At 56.5% G+C, this 23,884-nt stretch overlaps 7 protein-coding genes across 7 annotated transcripts; 5 read left to right on the top strand and 2 right to left on the bottom strand.

Moving 5' to 3' along the window:
* Positions 1-849: 849 nt before the first annotated feature.
* Positions 850-3,522, top strand: CMQ_5352 (sister chromatid cohesion protein; the record flags this gene model as incomplete). The annotated part of the gene is made up of 2 exons (XM_014319097.1): positions 850-1,160; positions 1,221-3,522. The coding sequence occupies 2 exons, from the start codon at positions 850-852 to the stop codon at positions 3,520-3,522; spliced, it is 2,613 nt and encodes an 870-aa protein (XP_014174572.1).
* Positions 3,523-3,567: 45 nt separating this feature from the next.
* CMQ_5375 (uncharacterized protein) lies at positions 3,568-4,158 on the top strand (the record flags this gene model as incomplete). The annotated part of the gene is made up of 1 exon (XM_014319120.1): positions 3,568-4,158. The coding sequence occupies one exon, from the start codon at positions 3,568-3,570 to the stop codon at positions 4,156-4,158; it is 591 nt and encodes a 196-aa protein (XP_014174595.1).
* Positions 4,159-6,286: 2,128 nt separating this feature from the next.
* CMQ_5247 (transcription factor) lies at positions 6,287-7,904 on the top strand (the record flags this gene model as incomplete). The annotated part of the gene is made up of 5 exons (XM_014318992.1): positions 6,287-6,469; positions 6,577-6,612; positions 6,683-6,764; positions 6,831-7,451; positions 7,588-7,904. The coding sequence occupies 5 exons, from the start codon at positions 6,287-6,289 to the stop codon at positions 7,902-7,904; spliced, it is 1,239 nt and encodes a 412-aa protein (XP_014174467.1).
* Positions 7,905-12,466: 4,562 nt separating this feature from the next.
* On the top strand, positions 12,467-13,207 carry CMQ_5202 (uncharacterized protein; the record flags this gene model as incomplete). The annotated part of the gene is made up of 2 exons (XM_014318947.1): positions 12,467-12,545; positions 12,864-13,207. 2 exons carry the CDS (start codon positions 12,467-12,469, stop codon positions 13,205-13,207), a joined length of 423 nt encoding a protein of 140 aa, XP_014174422.1.
* Positions 13,208-15,145: 1,938 nt separating this feature from the next.
* Positions 15,146-16,932, bottom strand: CMQ_5180 (c6 zinc finger domain containing protein; the record flags this gene model as incomplete). The annotated part of the gene is made up of 3 exons (XM_014318925.1): positions 15,146-15,431; positions 15,520-16,280; positions 16,354-16,932. 3 exons carry the CDS (start codon positions 16,930-16,932, stop codon positions 15,146-15,148), a joined length of 1,626 nt encoding a protein of 541 aa, XP_014174400.1.
* Positions 16,933-20,049: 3,117 nt separating this feature from the next.
* On the bottom strand, positions 20,050-20,829 carry CMQ_5307 (uncharacterized protein; the record flags this gene model as incomplete). Its single annotated transcript, XM_014319052.1, has 2 exons — positions 20,050-20,364; positions 20,692-20,829. The coding sequence occupies 2 exons, from the start codon at positions 20,827-20,829 to the stop codon at positions 20,050-20,052; spliced, it is 453 nt and encodes a 150-aa protein (XP_014174527.1).
* Positions 20,830-21,442: 613 nt separating this feature from the next.
* CMQ_5104 (uncharacterized protein) lies at positions 21,443-23,601 on the top strand (the record flags this gene model as incomplete). Its single annotated transcript, XM_014318849.1, has 4 exons — positions 21,443-21,900; positions 21,977-22,074; positions 22,914-23,515; positions 23,575-23,601. 4 exons carry the CDS (start codon positions 21,443-21,445, stop codon positions 23,599-23,601), a joined length of 1,185 nt encoding a protein of 394 aa, XP_014174324.1.
* Positions 23,602-23,884: the final 283 nt, after the last annotated feature.

Below are 23,884 nucleotides of genomic sequence, written 5' to 3'. Positions count from 1 at the left end.
AGACGTCAGCCGCGTCAACTCGTTGTGACACCGCCCCCGTTGGTCCAGGTGCTGTTCATCATCGACCGCCACCGCACCCAAGGCTCGCCGTCTCGTCTAGATGTGGTGTATATGGTCACGAGCTTGGTCGGCAGCATTTGGACTGCGAATCGTGCCTGTCTGTAATTGTTTGGCCCGGACTGGCCAGCAGATGGCGGACTCTTGTGGCATGTATACTTTTGGTTGAAGGGATTTGAAATCTCTTTGATAGATCTTTCTAAGGAAGGGGTGCTGTTTCTAAGAACAAACAATTTTCAACGTCTTTTAGAGATCGAACAGGAAAAAAGCACTCGCGACGCTTATAGGGATCGGTTTGGGATCTTCATTTGTTACTATGTGGACATATGTTTTTTGTCAGAATCCTTTCTGTCGGGAGTGGCTAAAGAGGGTGTTTGTATAGTTATTGTATGAGCTAATTGTAGATTTACCATCTGGATGAGCTGGTCGTTGTTAGTTTTGATTGACATTGCCATTTGCTGTGATTTTGATATCACAAGTTGGACTACTGTGACAAGAAAAGTCCGAAAAGTCTCAAAAAATAACACAAAGCGACCTCCAGCGACTCATTCCTTCCACGTTCAAAAACACCTTGTGCCTTCCTCTGTCGTAGTTCCGTCGTGCCACTACAGTCGCGCTAAAGCCCCCGCTAACTACGCCCTAGTCTCTCCCGCTCAACGCGTCCTCCGGGGAATTCGCGCTGCTGACACATAACCTTTTCCTCATTTTTGGATCAATCGGCCTTTTTTGGTTCTTCAAACGAAACGATCAACGCCGCCATCCTGCTGCCGATGCCTCCTCCTGTCCTCCTCGATGCGTCCATCCGGGCAGCCGCTTGCCCAGCAGTTACGGCCAGACACAACAGACCCTCTGCCCCCGCCTCCACCTGGCTCTTGCGACAGCAACAATGAAAATGACAAGGACATCGAGATGACCTCAACGGCTCAACGCAGAAATGCACGCCACTCGCGCTTCACCCGCCGCCACCTCACCGATATGGCGGCCGCAGTGACGTCTTGCCCGCTGCGGGTCGTCGCCCACATCGATCTCGATGCATACTACGCCCAGTGCGAGATGCTGCGTCTGGGCGTCGATGACGACACTCCGCTAGCCGTCCAGCAGTGGTGGGTGATTCTCTCTGTTCCCAGTCTCCTCCCCCCTTTTGTCCCCCACTGACGGACCAGGCGAAACTTGATTGCGGTCAACTACCCCGCGCGCGCCTTTGGCATTGGCCGCATGGTCACCGCCGTCGAGGCCCGCCGGCTCTGTCCCGGACTCGTTCTCCAGCATGTGCCGACATGGAAAGAGGGCGAGACGCAGTGGGCCTATCACGCCGACGCCGACAAGGCCATGCAGACGCACAAGGTGTCGCTGGAGCCGTACCGGATCCGGTCGCGCGAAATTCTCGCCACGATCAAGGCCAGCCTGCCGGCGGGCCGCTGCCGTATCGAAAAAGCTGGCATCGACGAGGTGTTTATCGACCTCTCGGCCTGCGTGCACGACGTTCTGGTCCACGAGACGTATCCAGAGCTGCTGGCCGACGACGGCGACGCCAGCTCCCACGGTCCGGACGACCCACTGCCGCCGCCACCTGCCATCGCGCTGGACTGGGCAGCCACCGGCAGCGGTGTAATTCAGCCAGACACCGGAGGCCGTGAAGAGAGGCCAGAGGGAGGTGGTGGAGGTGGTGACGAGATGGCCCAAAGTGGTGTGGACGACGACCCGCCAGACTGGGACGACGTGGCCATGCTGGAGGGCGCGCGCATCGTGCGGGCCGTCCGCATGGCCATCTACGACCACCTGCGCTTCCGCTGCTCTGCCGGCATCGCGTCCAACAAGCTGGTCAGCAAGCTTGGCTCCAGCCAGCACAAGCCCGACCGCCAGACGGTGGTGCGGCCGCGGGCCGTCGGCTCCTTTCTGGAACGGCTGTCGTCGGTCACGCGGCTGCGCGGTCTCGGTGGCAAGCTGGGCGCTCGCGTGGTGGCTGCGTTCGACACGGAGTCGATTGCCGAGCTACGCACGATCCCGCTGGCCGAGATGCAGAGCCGGCTGGCTGGCGGTGGTGCTGGCGAGAGCATCGACGCCGACACCGCCCGCCACGTCTACGGGATGCTACGCGGCATTGACCACGGCGAGGTGACGTCGCGCACGGAGATCAAGTCGCTCATCTCGGCCAAGTCGTTCCAGCCGCCGCTGACGTCGCCCGAGCAGGGACGCCGCTGGCTGCGCGTCTTTGCCGCGGAGCTGCGCTGCCGCCTGCTGGACGAGCGGCTGTCGCAGGCACTGCTGGAGGCGGTCTCCGTCGGCAGAGACGCGGACGAGGCCCAGGGCGAGGGAGAGCAACCAGGGACGACGGTGGACACCTCGACTGCCTTGGGCGGCTTCGCTGGCACCACTGGCCCTCCTGGCCCTGGGACTCCTGCCACGTTCGATGCGGTGGAGACGTGGCCTGGCGAGAGCGACGGCCGAAGTGGCGGTCAGCAGCTATCGCAAACCAGAAAGGACCAGATGCAGGTGCAGACGCAGGTGCAGACGCAGACGCAGACGCAGACACAGACGCAGCGGTCCCTACCCCCTCGATTGCCACAGACGATACGTCTCCATCACGGTGCTCTCGGCCACTGGCGGTCACGCCAAATGCGCATTCCCCGCGATGGCTCCCCACTCGACGAGGAGAAGCTGCTGCGTCTGGGCATCGCCCTGCTCGACCAGGCCCACCGGCAAGATTCCGTGTGGCCCTGTCCCCACCTGGCCATGAGCCTCAACGGCTTTGAGGAGCCGCCGGCCCTGGGCAACAAGAGCATTGCCGCCTTTTTCCGCCTGAAAGCTGCCCCAGAGATGCAGGGGGACGACGGCCAGGACGGCCAGGACGGCCAGGACGACCGGGACAGGCAAGATGACCGTGGCAGCACCCTTGACAGCCAAAACGACTGGCCGCTGGCCAAGCGAAGAAGGACGACCCCTGGCGTGTCAGCCATGTTCGCTGAAGATGACCCGAGCAGCGAACGGCCTGCAGCCACGTCTTCGGCTGTATCGGTAAGCGGCAGCGACGCGCAGCGGCACAGCAACGACGATACGAGCACGAGAACGTTTCGATGCGACCGCTGCCACGACACGTCGTTTGCCACGGCCAACCAGCTGCAGGAGCACCAGGACTGGCATGTGGCCCGGACCCTGCAAGCCGAGGAAAGGACTACGCTGACGTCTACGAGCACGAGTACGCGCAGTGCTCGCCAGGCATCCGGCGGCCGCTCGCGTGGTGTCGTGTCCAAGCGAGCCAATACGCCCATCTCGTCCTTCTTCCAGCGGCCGGCGGGAAAGAAGGCAATGGAAACAGAGAGTACGACGATGGCGCAGGCCAGCAGACAGACCAGTCGGACCAGCCGGGCACATGTCTGCTCCCGCTGCTCAGCCGACTTTGATCACCCTGACAGTCTCCAGGTGCACGAGGACTGGCATCTCGCCACGGACCTGTCCGGTCGGTGAAGACGAGATGACTAATGGTACAAGTATGAGAAATGATGGAAAAATATGAAAACTGATAACCATGAAAGCCGAAGCCCGAAAACATGGGGAGCGGTGGGTTGTGCCTTGTTCCTCCTTCCCATCCTCTTCCTCGCGTCTCCGTGCTCTCTCGTGACTGCCATCTGGCCGGATTCTTCCATACTAAGACGGAACGAGGCAAACGCGTGCTTCAAGGCACGCCGGAAGTGGTGGAGTGATTGCCAAAGGGCAGGGCAAGAGGAGGCCAGCCGGAATATCGAAAGACCCGGCCACGGGTCCTCTCGACCGCAGGCTCCAGCGGTTAAATACGAGGCCGATTTCTTGCGAGGGCTAAACGGCATGGTTGGGTTACAGACGTCCGTCCTCTCTCGTACAGGCGGTGAGGTCACGACGCCAATAAACCCCCCAAAACCCGCCACCGCCCGCCACTTCCCGCCGTGGCTCCGCTTCTCTGAGCCAGAAACGCACGTCTTTGGCTGCCAGGCATCGATGGCAAGCGTCACGACAGAGGCTATGGCGGCAAGAAAACCTGTACCCGACATTTTGCCTCCGGGCGTATGGGCAAGCCCTGGCCTGGACCAGCCGGTCGACAAAGAAAGGGCGTCGCGGGATATGTAGATGGGCGACCAGCCATTGAAATAGATGCCGGATTTCGAGTCCAGACGCCAGCGATGACTCTTGCTCTGCACAGTGTGTCCGATTTTTGCACAGTACGTTCTTGTAAGGCCTTGGGCAGCAATACGAGAGTACATGCATGCATGCCCAACCTTGCCCTCTTCGTTCCTGCCCAACGTGGCAGGCAATATGCCAGAAGAAGCAACCATTGGCCCTCGCCTCGTCCAGCGCCCGTTCAGCGCGAGAGGGTTGCAACATAGCCGACCCCCCCCTTTCGCAGCGTGCGAATGCGTGCGAATGGGGAGCACCGTTTGCCTACTATGTATGGCGATATGCAGGAAACGGCCATCGAGAAGCAGCACGCACATGCCTCGCTTTCCCGGATCCCACCCCCACACCGAACGGGATTTTCTTAGCCATCCTTTGCTTGTTCGCAGGCCAAGCGAATGTCCATCGTCGGAACCCTCCCATGCTCGGCCGACTGCAAGGAGCCGGGCGAACAGCAGCGCGAGACGTGTCTCGATATCTCATCCTAGATTCAGAGCAGGGCGCGATTTGGGGGAATGTGATATCGCAACCTGCATCAGACGGGGGGGTCGTACTCGTATGCCCTCAAGCAGCAGCTGCAGCCGTCAGCAGGCAACCGACTTTGTGCTTACGACGTTGTTTCTGATCTCAGCAGGAGACTCGCAGCTTCTGACGCGTCTTGGCTCTGCTCTCGTAAGCAATCGGATTCCGCCCTCTCTCACCGCCATGGACGGTCGACAGTTTTTAGGCGCCGTTTCTACTCAACGCAACCGTGTCTTGTCAGGCAGCCATCGGCAGCCCAACAAAGCGGCCTATTCGCCCTACTAAGAAGATACGCAGTATTAGCAAGTGTCCTACTCGTAGCCTGATGGCACACCTGCTATGGTTTGAGCCCATTTTCGTCCAGATGGAAAAATGCATAGCCAAAATCTCCTTACCGGCCCTCTGCTTGCGGCTTAGCCCGGGCGCCCTCTGTTCGCTGTTTGTCATGCTGCCTTTTGTCCTTTGCCCTTTGCCCACATCATCACCGCCTGCACGTCCTCCCCACCATCAGGAAGTCGCTCCAGCCAGTCACGACCGCTCAGACGGGGCATCCCACGTCTTGCCAGCATTCCCCTGTCTGAGCGTTTCCTCTTGCCATTGGCCCTCGCGTCCCTGTTCACCCCCTCCCTCTCCACTGCCGCCAAAACTGGGGCTGTTCGGATGACTCTAGGCGTTCTTCTCTTTTTTTCCTTTTTTTTCCCTCGTTTTTGGGGCTTTTTCGATTCCATCGAATCCACGCTGTGTGCAAATTCAGCTTCTTGTGCAGCCCAGCACCAGACCCTCTCGTTCCCGCTTCCTTTCCCCTTTTCCGCCCCCTTCTTCCCCTCCCCAGTTTAAATGCCTTATTTGTGTTTTTTTTTGCACGCACAGCCGTCAAGAACTGCCCAAACAGCACCACCCACCACACGACAGTGGAACCAATGCACAGACATGACAGCCATTGACAGCAAGCCTCAAAATCATTGTCTCGCCACACTCTTTCTTCACATTCGTAGTCGTAGCTCCCGAAGACGGAGGCTACCTGTCTCGCCCTCCCTCTCTGCCTTCCCTTCCCCCCCCCCGTCAGGCTGCATAACCCAAGGCCCCCCTCTTCATGCAGCAGGAAAACAGCCGTCGGTAACGCACCAACCTCTTAACAGGCTGCAACGTTGTCAAGCCTGTACCCTATCGCTGCACCTGGGCCAGTCGCCCCACAACGCCACATCGCCAGCCCCTAAAGCCAAGTACGATTACTCCGTACTCTGTCCGTCTCTCTCGTTCCACGCGCCTTCCTTGCCTGCCGTCGTCTGCATTCGCTTTTCTACCCATTCCCTCCCTCCTTCCTATTTTAAACGTTTCTGGTTTGATTTGGGTTTTTTTTTTACTCTTTTCCACTCTCCTCCTCCCCTCTCCCGAATATTTTTTGGGGAACTCATTGTTCTCTTACCATTTCGCTCTCGCTCTCTCTCTCTCGCCTTGCGCTGTCCGGAAGTTCCCTTTCGTAGCCCCCCTTCCCCTCCCCGCATATCCATCGCTACCTCTGTTTTTCCTATCCGTCATACCGACATACGAAACAAGAACCATGGCAGGACGTCCACCACCACCAAGAGGCAACGGCAGCGCGTATGCTCCGAACCCTGCCTCTCGCACAAACGAATACTTTGTACCGCGCGATGGAATAGACCGAGAAGTCATCACCGCCGACATCTGTCGGTATCTAGGAAACGATGCTCTCGTCCGGCCGGGGAACTACACCAACCCTGACGTGCGTCTTCCCTTGCCGCTCTCCGGAGATCCATGCTGCATGCTTGTCTGGCGACCCTTTTTCATTCTTCCCAATCTAACAGCTTGAAGACAAACCAAGCAACGCAGGGGTACTATATCACTGCGTACCGTAACTTGACATCGGTAAGCGCTCGCTGACACACCGACTTTCCGACATTCCACGGCTCCAGCTAACCACGTTCCGATTCTCCAGGCGATGATTACCGATCTGAAGAACGATTCTGCTCGGTGGGAAGCAGAACGACGGAGGCAGTCGGGCTCGGGTGCAGTTGCAGGTACACCAGCAATCTCCTTTCGAGACTGGGCTGATAGCCATGCGCGAAGACCTAACCCTTCACCAGTCCGATACCAGGATTCACATATCAGAGACGGCCCCCAGCGGGCTGTTGGCGGAAACGTTGGCCACGGCGTGCCAGCGTACGGTGGACCTCCCCGGGAGTATGACAACGGGCCTCGCTATCCCGAGGGCGACGGTCTGGGCTACAACACCGGCGCCGGCCCGGGTGCTCCTCCATACGGAGGCCCCGGCGGATATCCTGTTGGTTACTCACAGCCGCCGCCGCCGCCGTCGTTCCCAGCCCCCATGCACACAGGTATGCCGGATTCCAGGTTTGGCCCTCCAACTGGCCCAGTGCCCAGCCACGGTGGCAACTATGTCAATGCCGGCAACAACGGCGCCATGGGCGCGCCGGAAGGTTACTCCGTTGGCTCTTACTACCAGGCAAGCTCCAGCCGGGACGTATATTCGCAGGACATGGCCATGGACGATGTTTCCAACGTACCCATCAGGCGGACTTCTCCCAACAGCAATCCCGGTTTCGGTGGCAACCCGGGGACCAACTTCCGCAGGCCGTTTCCCAACGTTCCTGGAGGTGCTGGCGGCAACTACGGAGCCTATCCGCCCCCACCCAACGGTCACGGTGTAGCTTTCGCTCAGCCGGTTGACAACAACTACGGACGAGGTAGGATCATGGCACAATTCTTATAACTCTCCCTTTGAATTGTTGCAGCCCCTCTCTTCTCTCTTCTGCCTTCTCTCCGCTCTCTCCCGTCTTACCCCCCAACCCGTTTTCCGTCATCACTCGCTCACATCTTTAGCACCCAACATGCCAACCCAGGGTTTTAGCAACCCCCACGACTTCCCCATACAGCAGCCGCAACAGTATGAAGATCCTGCATATCCCTCCTCCCCCTCCCGTCCCGGATCCACGCCAAGCACAAAGACTCAACTTCCGTCCCCTAGTGAACCGCCTACAGGACCCCGTCGTGACGGGGAACGTGCTGGAAGTGACCGCCCCGAGTATCGGGATCGTGGCATGTCCGAACGGGATCACCGGGATACGACTCCTCCGAACAAGGCCGGACTAGCAAACAAGCCAGGTCCACCTGGACAGCACCACTACCCCAGACGTTGAGTCTGCAGAGATTGCAAACCAGGACGGAATTTCCACTTGTCTGCCTCTACGTCCTCCTGGGACAGGCCTAATTTGACGATGCCTCGATCCGTCATGTTTCCGCCTCGCCTTGCTTTTCCCATTGTCTTTAAAACATTTCGTGATTCTGGCCTCTTTGTGTCGTCTTAGACTGACTAATGGGCCTTTCTGTTCTTTTTTATTTTTCTCTCACTGTTTGCTTTCATTTTCTGTCCTGTCTTTGTTCTTTTGCGACTTCCACGGACTGGACACCCTCAACTGGATGATGCGGATACGTATTTTCACGACCACTTCTGCGCGCGCTCTTCATTTCCAATGGACTACAAACTCTCCTGGAGCATTGTGATGTTAAGGACATCGAAACATGGCTTGACAACTCGCTTTCCACTTGGGTGATAAGCGATGATCGGCTCACGCTTGGAAAGTGGTGCTGAGCCTCCGGTCCGACCGGCAGTCTTCTCCTTTTTCACTCTTCATTCCTGCAAACAAATCTTGTCGCAGGATCTGGAAAACAGCAAGCACTGGAAAGACACAGGAGATGTCCGTGCTGGACAGCCCTTTGACTGGGGATCCTTCTCGACATTGAGAGAGGTAAAGCATAAGCCCCATGGGCCAGCTTTCGTCCATGTGTGCATAAGTTCAGCGTAAAGAGTTCGCATCGCCTCGGTTTCCTCTTCGGAAACTGCTCAATCTGGATGATAGGACTGTTGCCACGCTCTTGGATGTCCATGGATTACGGATATTGTTTCACGCAATTTGGATTCATTCTCTTTCCTGGAGTCAGCATATTTCAATCACAATCTGAACTTACTCTTCAGCCGACCCATCAGTAGATTTGGATGGAGTTTTTGCAAGAAAGTCAAAGCATCTTTAAGCAGATGACAAGTCAACAGCCAACTGGACAGAATCAGCCGTGTAAATGGATTTCCCGTCTGGGAACAGGAATGTCATCTACTAGTCCCTTTTTTCTATTTTTTTTTGCCGTTGCTTTCCCGCCATAAGGACTACTCATACCGGATACGTGCGGTTTTTTCCTTCGCCTGCCAACACACTTGCAGCGAACTTCAATTTACGCTGAAGGTCATGGTTTCGAGGATTGATTGTTTTCTTTGTGTCCGTTTTCGTTTGTTTGTTTTTTGGGAATGAAAGGAAAGAGTTCTCAAAGAGAACTGGGCCGGGGTTGATACCATTGATTGTTTTTATAACTTGTGTTGTACGGCACGGTAAGCCCACGTTGTCGCCCATTGTTCCGTTTGGATTGCATCAGACCAGCTAATGTGTTTGATGTAGAATGTTACCGTGTCTATTCCCTTGCTCTTCTGATGCGTGAAGCCCTCTTCGTTCTGGTTGCTAGATTTGAATCATTTCTGTCTAGACTCACTGAGGGAGAATCAAAGTCATTCAATATCCATCGGATACATATCCGTTGCCTGTCCCAGGATAGCATCACACTGTCAAGCACGACTAGACAGGATGACTTTGCCACAGAAAGATGATCATCAGACACATGTTCTCATACCAAGTCATCACAGACCTGGCAGGAATACCGCTTGAATATGTCATTTGATCCAAAGTTGGCCTCAGAGCTTTTGGGGGGGTGGAGCTACTCGGCTTGAGCCCTGTTGGACAGGAACCAACGTGTCATCTACCTATTGTGTGCCTCCCTTTCTTGGAACGGAACAGCAATGTGTCTCGCCAACACTGTCCATTGCCCTTCATATCCCTCTCGCATGGTTAGTTGCAACTTCTTGCGCACATTCTTGTGGCTTTGGCCATTCACCTTATGGAAGATACCCAGTACGCTGTTGTGCGTAAATTTCTTTTGCTCCTGCACGTCGGAGCCGTCGGCACAATATCCTCTGCAGGAACGGCTGTCGGACCGGTGCTACTTTTTCATATTCAGTTCGTGGGCTGGCTTAGAGTACCCGACTTTGCGTGTATTTCGTCACTGTCGCAACATGGCTCAGATGTTGCCTCGTTGGCTCTTTTTCTTGTTGAGTGTTTGAAGTTAGGGGCGAGTGAACCACGTAAAACGAGTCTTCGCTCTGAGACTTGAGGAGTTTGGGGTGATTGTGGCTTTTTCATGGTATGCCTCGTTCTGCCAAGTGTTGTTCTAGTTGGCCATTTAGATTCCTGTATGTGGAGGGACAAAATGTAATCTTGGGGCTGTAATGCCCTTTGTTCACTTGAAAGCTGCATAAAGTCAAAGCATAAGGACGTGAAAGGCTGTGAGCACTTTGTGTCAATGATGCCATTACTAGAAGCTAGTATCGATAGATTGTGATGATCTATGAGAGAAGTCATAGCGATGAGATATGATGCTGTCGACCGTTGCTTCTGATACTTCCCCCACAACGCTGAGTCTGTCGGCCAGTACTCACTTCAGGGCACCAGTATATACATAGCAACAGTCTGTAGTATTGATCGGTCGTGGCTATTGCCATACTAGCGCTTGGATTAAATATGTGCTACTATGTAGAGCCACAAAGGACAGAGCGCGATCGAAAAGTGTGACATGTAATCTCGAAATAAGCTGCTTAAGAATGATATTCCAGTTCTTGCTGCCCTTTTGTAAAGTAAATGTGTCCTCTTTTCACACTCTGTTAAGTCTCGACTAAGGCTCGATTATGAAAGCATTACGATCTCGACATGGCGGAACTTGATAACCGACTAGGCAGATTATCACATCCTATATGACCATAGAATTTTATAACAGCTCAACTGCATTTTCTGTGAGATTTGATTGACTACAGTACTCAACAGCATTACGTTGATAGGGCTTCCGGTGAAATAGGACGATGCTTTCGACTAAAACCTTTGGAACACGTTGCACAAGAAGCCTGTAAACAAAGAACACTGGCCCGGCGAGGCAACTGTTGCACTGCTAGGAAACGTGCCATTCGCACATACATCGAGCTCAGCTGTTGTTCGTTTACCATGTACGGAGTACGTCGTAGTATTATCCCTGCGTTCCGGCTAGCCTGTTGTCCCATTAGTGTGATTAATCTCGAAGCACAGAGCACGACCGGGATGGGGAAAGGGCTCGGATGAGGAAATACAACGAGAGCCGTTGAATCTACGTACGGCCACTACCCTGGCTACGCTTCACAGTCCCGTCTCGTGCCGAACAGCAGCTAAAACCGGGGCTTTCCTTGGCTGCTAACAACCCCCGTCGATGGCTCCCTAGCTGCCTCGCGCAAAAGGACCGAACCTAGGACTAAGGCGTCTATCCAATACGAAATCCCGGGGAGATGACCCGTTTCAATATATTTGAAGATGGTCAGAGGAGCCGATTAGGAGACGCTGTCCGAAATGACAAGCTACAGCCACAGCATGGAGGACGAGGCATGATACTTTTGAAAAAGAGCTAAGGAGAAAATGGACCGGATAACAGACGGCAAGGAACCCCCGGGTTGAAATCTGCGGCTAGGGGACGCACTGTCAGCGACTATTGGAGGACAAGAGCAGGATTATTGGAGTGGGTTGCGAGGACTCCGTACGAGCACTTCGTTCCCCCTGCTGTCAAGGCAGCAACATCTCAGACAGCCAAGGTCACGGCTGCATTCTGATGGTTCGATCCAGCCGCCCCTTTGCTCCGCCGCACATACATAGTATCTTACGAGTGGCAGCAAATAACATTGAGATTGTCGGCATCAGTAATGTTACCTCCAAGGCTCGTAGGAAGCCCCCTTGCCCAGTTTTGATTGCCTCTCAGCCGGTGTCCAACGACGAAATGAAAGAAGGAAGCAACATCGCCGAACTTGAATCCCGCGGAGGACGGAATTTTCAGGCACATCAGCTGGCACACAATGCAGCTCACAGCGACGGGGTGCTACGTCGTGCAATTAGCAACCAGTCTGTCGCACTGGTTCCATCGGGAGGGAAGTAAGGGGTGGGAGACCCGCCGTTTTCCCTTCCTCCCGTCGCACAGACGCGGTTGTTGGTCTTACTCGCATATGCTTTCAACCATGTGACCTGGAAAGACAGGGGGGAGGGAGGGGGGACTGAAGAGAAAAGAGAAGGAGAAGAAAGAAGAAAAAAAGAGGAAGAGCGGTGACAGGGAACAGGGGAGACGGAAAAGGAAAAAGAGACGAGTGGACAAAGCCAAGGAGCCATTTGAGAGGCCCAACCGTTGGATGATACAGGAGCGTACATAATATACGAGGCATACGATGCAGTAAGTAGAGGGGGGGTGAGCGGAAGAATGGATGTCTGGGCGCGTAGACGAAGCACGAAGCAGAAGGCAGACTCTACTATGTACACGGTAGATGGGTTGCTGCAATGCACTGCAACATTGACTACGGAACATGGTGCCTTACCTGCAGGAGGAGGAAGGATGACCTGTCGACATGCTGTGCTGGCAGCCAGGGACTGGTTGGCCGTTGATGGGGAGAGTCGATCTGGCCCGACTTTTGGCCAGAAAGCATGCAGAGTGTGTACTCTGCCGATCGGCAGAGAAGATGTTGCCTCGAGGGCGGGGGAACAGACGATGCCGCAAGCAAGGATGAGGATGAGTGATTAAGGCCGGGCCTTTCAGCCTAGTGATGCCCAAGCCAGCGATCGCGCAGTTTGGCAGCATCATGCTCACGGGTCTGAGGCCCGACGCTGGCTCATACATACTCCGTACGGAGTAGTACGGCGTAGTCCGTAAGAACAGGAGCCCCCTTTGTTTGATTTTTCTTTTTTTCTTCTTTCCCCTCTCGTTTTCCCTCGGGGTTCGTCTCCCCAGCGCGGCAGGGAACAAGGATGCAGAGACGGCCGACAAGGGGGGGGACAAAGCCACACAGCAGTCAGGGGGCAGAGCCAAGTTATCTTGCTCGAGGTCGAGGCCCGGTCCTTGCAGGTCTTCCCACAAGCCCCAACAGGACAGTTTGCAGGCGCGGCGCCCGAGTGGCCGTTTGTGGCCGGGACGCTAACACATACTATGTACGACGTACATAGGAGCAGCAGGTCCAAGCCGGAAAGGGAGAGGATGGGCGGGCGAGATGGAGGAGAATGATTTCCGCCTTGGCGATGTGTCCAAGAGAGCCGGAGCGGGCGAGCAGAGTCGTCTCCCAGCACGCCCCCCCTTTGCGTCGTACTCCGTACGCCTTTCTCCAAGCAGCTTACGGCACGCGCTTGTTCGGGGCCACGACCCGCACGAGGCGCCCGAACAAAGAAAGCAGCAGAGGCTAAGGAGGGGACTAGAGATTAGGCAGAGGGAGAAAACGAGGGACGAGGACGAGGACGAGCGAGCGAGCGACGAGCAGACGAGCGGACATGCGGCCGTGCCACATTCCCTGTAGAGGGGCAGGGAACGTGAAAAGCAACGGCGGCGGTGAGTAGTGGCAGCCCACGTGAAGTACCCGTACCAGGCCCGGGAGCTCCGGCGAAGCTGTCCGACGGGGTGTGGCATCAGAGTGGCATGGACGTGTGTATGGGGGAATACGTCGTAGGTGGCATCAACGTGCTTGTGGATGGGGTGGATGAGCTGGTTCCGTCTCTTTTTCCTCTTTCTTTTTCCTTTTCTTTTTCCTTTTTCTGCTTTCTTTCTTCTTTCTTTTCTTTTTTCTTCTTATTCTTTCTTCCTTTCTTGCTCTTCTCTGTTTTCGTTCCCCCTCCTCCTGATCCGCCACCGCAAGCCAAGGAAGTGGGTGGCGCTTGTTTGCTCAAGCCCGTCCGCCATAGTACTTCCGGTGGCCAACTGGCCGCCTCGCGTGCTGGTTGGCTGTGTTGTCTGCTGGCTCGTCACCGGTTCGTCACTGGTGCCTTGCAGCGAGCTCCTCTGGCTGGCCAATGGCGTGTCGGATCGCCTGTCCGTCGTGTGTCCGTTTCGGTGGAATTCTGTGGAACTCGGGCTTCTGCTGGTCAAGCGACACCCTATCTTCTGCTTCAGAGCTGTCAGCGCTGTGTCGTGTAACTGTATCATGTTCTCCCTGTATTTATTTCCTTTCTGTCTTTTCTCTCTTTTTCTTTTCAAATACTTTTGTTTTCCTTCTTTCTTCTCTTCCCTCTTTCTTCTCTTCCCTCTTTCTTCTCTTCCTTTTTCCTCTCTCTTTTTCCTCTCTCTCCCCCTCTTTCTCCCTCTCTCTTCTCCTTCTACCCCTCTCTCTTTCTCTTTCATCTCCCCCAACTCCCAACAACTTGACTCACGGCAGCTTCTTTGTGCTCGTCCGCCGTTTTCGCTAGCGCCTGTGTCCGGCTCTGATTCCAGCAGCCGTGCCAAGGCACAAGTTCGGCTACAGGCGCTGTGCTTTAGCACTCCTCCCGCACAAAGGCCTCCCTGCAGACCCATCCTTTTTCTCATTCCCTCTATTCTGCCTCTTGTCTGCCCCGCCAGCCGCCCCTGTTTAGCTGACCGCCGATGCCCGTCTGTCCGTCGCCCGCTGCCCGCTCTGCCCGTCCGTCCTGCAGGTCGCCTCGCCCCTTGCCGTCGCACAGGCGTGAAGCGCCAGAAGTGGCTATAAACGGCCGTCTTGGGCAAGATTCTTACGACAACACACACCCCCCCAAAAAGTACTCGTGCCCTGTTTTCAAGCGGCGACTGGTAGATATGTGCTATTTTGGCATCTCGTCTCAAAGGCCCACCTGTGCATGTCGTAAGATAACCAATAGTTGATCGCTTGTCAATTGCCGTTTCTGTTTTGCTTGCGCAACATTCCTAATACACTGATGTAATCTGCATTCCACGCCCCTTTTCCCCTCGCCCAGACTGCTGCTCAATCTTATAAAGCCTTTTTTTCATCCTTCGTCACACGCCAACTCGGTCGGACTCACACAAGGGAAAGTAGTAATACCTGCAATGCCGTATCCAGAGATATAAAAAATTCGTATGCCGTGAGGCAGATCCGGTCTTTTTTCCAAAAAAAAAAAAAAAAAAAAAAAAAAACAATAACCGAAAGAAAGGGAGAAACGTAATCGCAGAACGGAAAACAGAAAAACAAAGTAACAGCAGCAAAAAACGACATAAATCAAAGCAGCTAACCGTTCGGAAAAAATCATTGCCCATAACCAGCATCGCTGCCGCCCAGCCTTTCTAGGAAATCGAGATAAGGAAAATTTCAGACCCATCTTCGATCTTTGACGTAAGAACACATGGAAAGTAAAAGAACTGCCGCACAGCGTCATGGGCCCCCAATGGCCTGCGAGCAAACATAATTGTCGACAAGGGGCCGCTAATTAATTATAATGAAGTGAAGGAGGTCGGAAAGGAAGCCCGCAAAAAGCAGAAATTGTCCAAGGCCCTACACCCTCTCGCGGAGAAGATGTGCCTGCGCCTGGTCGGCGACGTAGTCGGGACGTGGGTCGGGGCGAGCGCTGCCCAGTCGGTTCAGCATAAAGCGGTCCATGTCGCGCCCAGCGCCGAGATCGCATTCACGTGCAAACGTGTGCGGCTGCTGCAGGTGCCAGCCAGCAGCCTGTCCCCTCGCTTTGTCTTCCGCTTCGCTGCTGGGCGATCTCGCCCCACTCTGCTCAATCGGTGACGTCGCAGCAGTTCCGGCAGCACTGCCATTGCTACGCACGCTGGTACTGCTTGAATCTCACTTGTTAGCTCGACTGCTGCTGCTGCTTCTGCTTCTGCTGCGCTGCCGCGCTGCGGTCCATACGGATCACGTACTCAGTCCCAACGGAAGACATGGGTGGCGGTGGCGGAAGAGGGCCGTAACCGTGATGGCCGTTGGTCGGCGAGCCCGAAGACAGCGGCACGCTGGAGCCGTGCATCGACGGCGGCGAGTGCCGGTTTACGTTCATGTCGCCATGAGCACGAGCCAGCTCGTCGGGACCACCGTAGTATCCGTTGTTGCTGTGATTTGAATAGCCCGGCGCCGGAGGAGGGAGTCGGTTCGAGTATTCGGCCTCCTCGTCTTCCCGAGGACGTTTGCTGTTGCGTCTTCGCTGATCCTCGCCAGGGTAGCCGTTGTTGGGCTGGGGATAGGGAAGTGGTAGCTGGCGCATGCTCATTGCTGACGATGGAGGTCCCTGAGACGAGGGAGGAAGCTGCTGTGGCGGGCCGTTCTGGTCCATGGGCGATGGCAGATGCTGCTGCTGGTAGTAGCCCCCGCCGCCCGGCGAGTTCGGGCCGTAGCCAGGAGGCGGTCCGCCGCCCCCGTTCATGCCTCCGTGACCGCCGTTCGGGCCATTGGGTCCACCAGGAGGACCGTTCGCAGGTGCCGGTCCACGGCCGCCGTTCGGGCCCAATGGCTGTCCGAAAGCGCCGTACAGTGGGGTACCCGGTGGCACGCCGCCCTGGATGGCAGACACCGGGACAAAGGCAGTCGAGGTGGTGGACGAGACCGGCTGGAAGACACAGTCATTTCCGGTCTTCTTGCAGTTGGTGCACTTGCCGTCTGGTGTGTTCTGGTAGCCACTGCAACGGATCTGTCCACGAGTCAGACACACAAAAACACTGGAACAAGCAGCAGCACAAGCACAATAGAAAGCGAGTACACACCTTTCGCTTGCGGCAGTATTTGCACGCAATCGAAGTTCTCTGCCGCGGAGCCGACTCAGGCGGCTGGGACTGGTAGTTGGGAGGCATTGGGTGCTGGGCCCAGTATGACGGATGGGGAGGAGGAGCGCGGTCTGCATAAGGGTTGTACGGGTAGCCGCCGTAGTAGTCCTTGTTTTCGCGGCTGGCCACGTCGGGAGCGTGAAGCCGAGGGGCGTAGTGCATATCGCCACCGCCATTCATAGGCCCGGGAGGACCCAGAGGACCGGGCGGGCCCTGAGGACCAAGTCTGCCAGAGCTGTTCGGAGAGTCGGGATACGGCGGCCGTGGTCCTGGCCGGCCCATCTGGTCGACATACGGCTGGTGAGCTGGTGGAGGGGGAGGGGCAGGATATTGCGCCAGAGCGGAGCCGTAGGCCTCGCGAAACGAAGGCAAGGTCACGGTGTTGGCCGGCAGCTGCAGCGGCTGCGGACGGTGGCGACGGTCCTGGTCGTCATCCTCTTGTTTGGGAACGCCGGCGAGAGAAGGCACATCACGGCCCTGGGGGATCTGGGCCAGTTTTGGCCGTACCTCTTCAGCCATGCTGTGAGGATATGGGTACTGGTAGGGTCGAGTTTCCGTGATGGGCGCCAGGTTTGCGGTTGGAAGACGGAAACGCGAGAGCGAGAGAGGGAGAGAAAAAGGCAGACGGCGAAGACAAAATATCGACACCCCAGACAAACGAGTTTGGGAGAGGAGGAAAGTGGGAAAAGAGGAGAGAAATACAAGAGTTTGGGGGGAGGGAGGTGGGGAAGGCGAGGGCGAGAGAAAATAGCTAAAATAGCGGAAAGACTAGGGAGGGAATCTGACGGCGATTGATGATGCCGCAAGCCAGAGTTGGTCGTATGACTCGGCAGCCCAGGAACGATAGTCGCTGTGTGGCGAGGCGCGATGTTAGCAACGGGGCGGCAGGCCAATCGGACAGCGCAAGCACAGGAGAAATGGGAAATGGGAAATGGGAAATGCGTGAGGATGGGACAAGAGGCAAAGAATGGAGAGAAGCCGGGAGACGGACTGGTTTTGGTCGTGATGCGTTGTTGGGCAGTGACCTGATGTTCCTGCCCCAAGAAGTCTATTTCCTGTCCTCCAAGACCCAAGAGGGAAGTCGCGGGACTGTTGCTCTTTCTTGTTCTGGGGAACAGAAGGAGAGAATTTGAGACGGGGGCAGGAGCGAGCGATGGAGGGTAGTAAAGAGGAAAAGGCAGGAGATATGGGAGATCCGCACTAATATACGAGCACATACAGCGGAGGTACAGGCGTCTTAGGGCTTCAGCCGCCTACAGGTAGTGAGGAAGAGAGACGGGGGGGGTGTAGAGTGGAGGTGGATGATGGATAGTGGTAGTGGGTGGGATAGTGGATGGGCTATACTATGTAGGCCATGGGACAGCGATCTAGGGTCCGATGTGGACATGGGCGGCAGGTACCTGTACGCGTGAAGGCAGCGCCTAGAGGCGGGAGCCAAAGGTAGCTGGACCGCGCCGTGCTGGCCTGATGCAGGAGCCAGACGCACGACTCCGTGTTTTCCAGCGTACCAGTGGCAGTGGGTGTGCCGTCCTAGCCTGTGCTGGCCTGCACGGCGGGGCCCTAGCCGAGGACGGAAGGAATTATGGGAAGAGCGGGCGGGTAATGATGGACAGGCAAGACAGGCAAGTAAAGTAAAGCGAACAGGCTGGAAAAGAAAAGAAAAAAAGACAAGAAAGACTAAGACCGGTGGGCACTTGCTCGCGTTTGCCTCTTCTCTCGTGTCTTCCTCGTGCTGTGGCCCTTTGTCTCTCTCCAGTTGGGTGCTGACTATCCTATTGCTCTGGGGTACATCGCTCTGGCCGTCTTTGTTCTTGCGCTCCAGCCGTCTGGCCGTGCCCGGATTTGGCAGCCGGGTAAGACAGCAGGTGACAGGCAGCCCTTCCGCGTCTGTCCGACACGGTCTTGTCAGACGCTGCGGAGAGCGAAGGCGAGCGGTACTGACTAACACCCTTTCGGCTGCTTTGTTGGGGTGCAACGACAGCCGTGTTGGGCGAGCGGACACATGGCATATACAAAGCGGCCATGGAACGATACTAAGCAAGCATCCCTCCTGGCTATGACGCTGGCTCGGCAAGCAGACGAGAGAGGAAAAGTGAATGTGCCGCTATCACCAACGGCATCATCCGCCGCCAGTACATGGGCCGTTTGGGGGAATAGGACTGGCACGAGGACATGACAAGAAACCAGAGACAGACAGGCGGGGATGAGTAAAGGAGGCAGTTCTTACCTGGCGACGCCAAAGAACGAGAGAGCGGCGGTGGGTATTCGCGGTCGACAAGGAGGAGGCAAGATGGTACAAGAGAGAACACGAGAAAGGTTGGCAGGGACAGGAAGGCGGCTTAGAGAAAGGCGGGCCGGTCTGCTTAATAGTGTTTCTGGTCCTCCAGGCCACCCCGCCCTAAGCCGCGAGCACGGAACCGTTTGGGAAATACGATACCGCGAGCAGCCGCCTGAAAGGCAGCAGATTAGCGCTGTCGGCCCCTGCTGAAGAAACATTTCCCAGAGCGGTCGAGAGACTACTCCGTATGTATCTTACGTCGCATGTATCTTGGGAGCGACAGCCACCAGGGATGAAGCTGGTGGTGGGAGCAGGGGTCTGAAGAGGGGGGTGGGCGAAGGATACCATGTGGGAGCTGCACGCCCGGGAGTGACCTTAGTACGCACGCAGGTTTCAGGTGGGAACCGGCCATGGCACTGGTTAGGTACCATGTACGATACACTTGCTGGAAAGAATCGGCCACGGCTACGAGCGACGAGGCTTGTCCGTAATTGCTCCTCACCGGCTTCCCATCATTTCGCTTTTTTACCAAGATACATGGTATCGTGTAAGCACAAGAACGGGTGCTTGGGGCTTGTCCCTGCGGGAAGACCCCTGTAAGAGTAGAGCGTTTGCGGCGTCTGTGGCGGGCGCGTGAGCTGTCTCGGGTTGGCATGCGCTGGAAACGCGCCCCTGGGGCCTACTGTCTGCTGTGACTGGTACGAGTACATAGTAGTGTCGCTGGCACCTGCCGAGCCCGGTTGCGGATAGGGTGGGACGCTCTCATGCTGACAAGGTGCATAGTGCGACGTGCTCCGTACGAGTACTCTGTATCTGACAAACCATCAGCCACCCACCGCTCGATGCCCTAATGCCTAAACCCGCCAGTTCTTTTCCCCCAGAATGGCCGCAGAACGGGTCGCAGACGCTTTCCGTTTCTCGCCCCCCTTTTATCCTTTTCACCTAGCTCGTCCGCTGTGGTGGATGTCGAGCTGCGGTGCCATCGAAGCACACCTGTCTCGGCCGTTGCCTCGATGCGCACAGGTCTACGACCAGACTACATAGTACCGAACCGAACGCCTCGCGCCTGCACGGCCGCACGACCGGATGCACACACACACTGTTGACAGCTGATGCCGTGGCGCGCCGGAAACGGGAGGCGTGCTGTCGTTGGCGGAGAAGGGCGGACGAGTCACTCAACAGAACGGAAAGGACCTCGCATAATGGCTCGTACACATACATAGTATATATGGGGGAGGGTGGTGGCGACGAAGCTCATGCCAAGTGGCATGGCACGGCCACTCGTACGAGCAAGATGCGAGCGCTCACAAAGTTGGCAGGTGTGCCGGTGCTTTTCTGCATGGCCTCCACTGGTCGGGTCAGCACCAGAACACACCCTGGTCCCCTGTCTTTCCCTCCCCTCTTCTGGTCGGCACGGGACGGGGCAGGCTTGCCAGGCGGTCCGGCCAATCGGGCGGCTTCACCTCGACCACCGGCATCGTTTCGAGACTGCCTGCTTTGTGCTTTGTGTCTTGTGCTGTGCCGGCTGTGATGGTCTGGTCCAGTGGTGTCCGTGGCATTGACAGGCTGCCAGCCAGCCGCAGGACTTCGCTTGCATGCAGGCAGGTGACACCACAAGGCGGTGAGCTTGTCTGCTGCTCCGTCCTGCCAGTTCCGCTCTCGTCCGGCTGAGGCTATTGCTCGTATGCACGATACGACCGTACTGGACGCGTTCTGCCTCACTCGAACAGGACGAGCAGCGGATTGGCCGGCTTCCCTGCGCGGGATGCCACAAAATAAAGCGCGTGTTGCCACCAGAAATTGTCCAAGGTGACGTATGGCCGCGCGAAAGCTCCTCCTCGCCACGATCCTTACGTACTGAGCGCGGCGGGCACCATGGCACGTTGCTATTTTAAAACAAGGAACAGCAGAAGCTTCCGTACACACGGATGGTTATCGCTCTCCGATCGGTATCGAATACGGGGGGTGACCAGTGTTGTAGTGGAGCCACATGGACATACTCCGTACGTCGTAAGGAGCGAGGAACGTTCCGCCCGTGTTTGCGGGAAGCAGTCCCACCCAGGGCCCAGGGAGGGGGGCGTCCATTCGATCGATGTGCTGTCTGCTGTCTGTTCGTGGTGGGCAGTCCGGATGGACATTGGATTTCGGTGTCGAGGATCAATATTTGGAAACCAATAGTCCACAAGCATTGCCATCAGGCCTGTTGGATGCAGGGCGGCGAGAAGGAAGGAACGTCCCAGACCAGCCCTGCACCAGGCAGTCGCGGCTCGTGCACGGACCGTCTGTCCCCAATCTGGCTTGTCGTCGTGGCCGAAATCCAAAGTCGGTCGAGACAGCAATACGTGTACGAGCACGAGCACATTCCTGTCGCAGGCCAGATACGATATCGACGATGCATTGTTGCCATTGTGGGACCAGGACCGGCTTGTCACGGAAGTCCCTACATCTCACGACCCCCTCTCCTCGCCCCAAAAGGGACAAACTCGCCCCGCCTGGAGCCACCAGACTGGCTTCATTTATGAGACCTTCCCATGCCCTTGCCTCTACGACCACAAACATGCAGTCGAGCGCTCATTTTCTACTCGGCGGTGTGGGGGGCCGTACTATGTATGTATGCTCCCTTTTCCCTTTCAGACATGTCGCTTCTGTGTCCTGTCGCTGCTCTAGCTTCGCCGAATCTTGCTGCTGCTGCGAGCAGGGCCCTATCATCGGCCTTGTTGTCGCCAGCTGAGATGTGGTCAAGAAGGCCGGATGCGAGCGCGGGAAAGTGGAAGGACAAAGACCGAGCAGGCAGCGGCGCGCACGAACCGCCTCCCTCCACTGCAGCCCGGGTGGCAGCGCGCTCTTGTTTCAGGCAGCGGCACTACCATTTGTGTCACACCAACAAGTAGCGATCCCAGATCAGCACGACGCGGGAGTGTGGCGACGGACGAGAGAGGGCCCTTCGATGACCCATTGCGGGACAACGGGCCATCTAGCGGGCCCACGGCTGAGGCCGCGAGCTACTTTGTACTTGCGCGTGTTTGTGCCTCGTACGAGGTACGCGCATCAGGCATTTCCCCCCTCGCAAGCGACCTGACAGCGGCAGCGTGCAGTGGTGTTCCTGACCGGCCGGCCATGGCCCAACCGTCCAACTGCGGCCCTGGCCTCTACGGGGCTTTTCATCGAGAACGCTGGCCCGGGAGCACAACGCCCGAGAGCACAGCCTGGTACGGAGTACTGGTACAAGCCCCATACAAGTCTGCATGTCTGCATACTATGTATCTACATGGTACATGTCTGCAGGCCTGCAATAGTGCTCGCCCACCGGAAGCAGGGAGGGGGAGCTAGGCCGGTGGAGCAGCCCGGACGATTTGCTCATATTCCTTCTGTCTCGCCCACTGGTAAGGCAACATTGTGGCCAGTCGTCTCCGAGCACCACCCGTCTGTCTCGCCCTCTTCCTCTGCTGTTCTTCCGGCCAAGCTAGGCGTCGCGCGGCACCCCAAAAAGGCTCTCTCATCGCCGGTGGCCGGGTGTCCACAAATAATACCTGAATCCTGGAAACGTGGCCAATATTCTCGGCATGGACGCTGCCGTCTTACAGCTCTGAAACGTCCTGCTAGGCCGCCCTGGTCCTACAGCCATCTGTCTGCCTTTCTTGCAGCGGGAATGCCGTGCGATGACAGCTGCTGCTGTGAACAGAAAAAGGCCGGTCTCGTGCAACGATACAATCGTCTTTGAATCTGACAGCTTGCCCATGTCCGCTGGCCGGACAGCTGTGTGGAACGCCGCATGTGGGCGTGTCAAGACGACATGCCATGCACACGATGGGGTAGAAAGGGCAGCAGCAGCAGCAGCAGCAGCAGCAGCAAAAGCAAAAAAAAGAAAAAGAAGCCGAGGCCAAAATCACGGCCACGACCATGCCGCTTTCAGCGATCACATACCCCGTCTGCATGAGAGCGGAGGCTAAAACAAGAAAGGTGCAACAAGTAAGATCACAGTATCTTATAAGCATAGTGCAATGATATCCTATCACATATGAGTACGGAGCACATCGTCCCGGGGTCAACAGAAAAAGGATTTCCGGAGTCGGCCGTCTGACATCGTCTGCAAGCATTGGAATCTTACCGCTCGGCGCGTATTTCGCCTCGCCTTGCTACCAGGCAAGGATGAAGGCCCAAATGAGGCTGTGTGCCTGTTTGATGGTATGATTTTCTTTTTCCTCAGACTCTCCTACCACAGTTCGCCACGACGCAGGTATCGAGTACTTTCTTCCCCCTCCAGTTAACAGGGCCTTCCGGAAACCGTCTGCCAACCAACAGCAACGAGCGGCCGAACCGACGGCTGCACCCTGCTGGCATTCTGGTATTAGCGCATTTGTACGCAGATGCCATTGGGTGCGGCCATTCTCACCTGCATCCGTGTTGGGTTCCCGTCAGCGTTCCTCGTCATGGCGGCCAGAGTATGCTCGTACACGTTACCGACACGATGCGGACACCCTGTCGTCCCACCCTGCTGCCCGTCCCTTCTTTCGTTCCCTCCCGCTCCTGCACACCAAGACGACGGCAAACAGCCCTCTTCAGCCCGCAAGCACATCCACCTGCCTGCTCTGTATCTTCACTCAGGTGATCTCCCGCGGAGGGAGGCTCGGGCCCACCCTATGCCTACGAGTACGATACGATACGCGGGATAGAGTCAAGGGTGGCCGCTGGTGGGGTGGCAGGCCGGAACAGAAGAAGGCGATCAGCGAGACTTCGTATACGAGCAGCAGCTACTATGTGCAATGCTCCGTACGGGGTACGAGCACGGATGGCAGGGTCGCCGATGCACTGCTCGGACGAGGCGTAATGACAAAAACACAGCCGTCAGACTGCTGATGCAAGTCGACATGTCCCATTTGCAGCCCCTTCACAACCCGTCACATGCCTAATCCGGAACGAATAAGCACATGTGCGCTGAGGTCATCCTAACCAGCCAAGGGACCTTTAGCCGTGCCGTCTTTCGAAAGGGCTGGTCGTACTTCGTCCAGAGGCCGTATGTACGAGTACTTATCTGCTCCGTATCTACCCACCGCCGGCGGCCCAGTGGGTATGGAGCATGGGAAAGCCAGATGAGAGCACGACTGGGGCAGCCGAGGAAAGGAGACCCAGTCGGCGACTGGGGTGCCAGATCGTTCATGGTGGAGGTGGGTCTAAAACGTTCTAGTCCTCCAG

Source organism: Grosmannia clavigera (genome assembly GCF_000143105.1).
Source record: "Grosmannia clavigera kw1407 unplaced genomic scaffold GCSC_132, whole genome shotgun sequence".
NCBI classification, from domain to species: Eukaryota; Fungi; Ascomycota; class Sordariomycetes; order Ophiostomatales; family Ophiostomataceae; genus Leptographium; species Leptographium clavigerum.
This window is presented reverse-complemented; position numbering and strand designations above follow the sequence as displayed.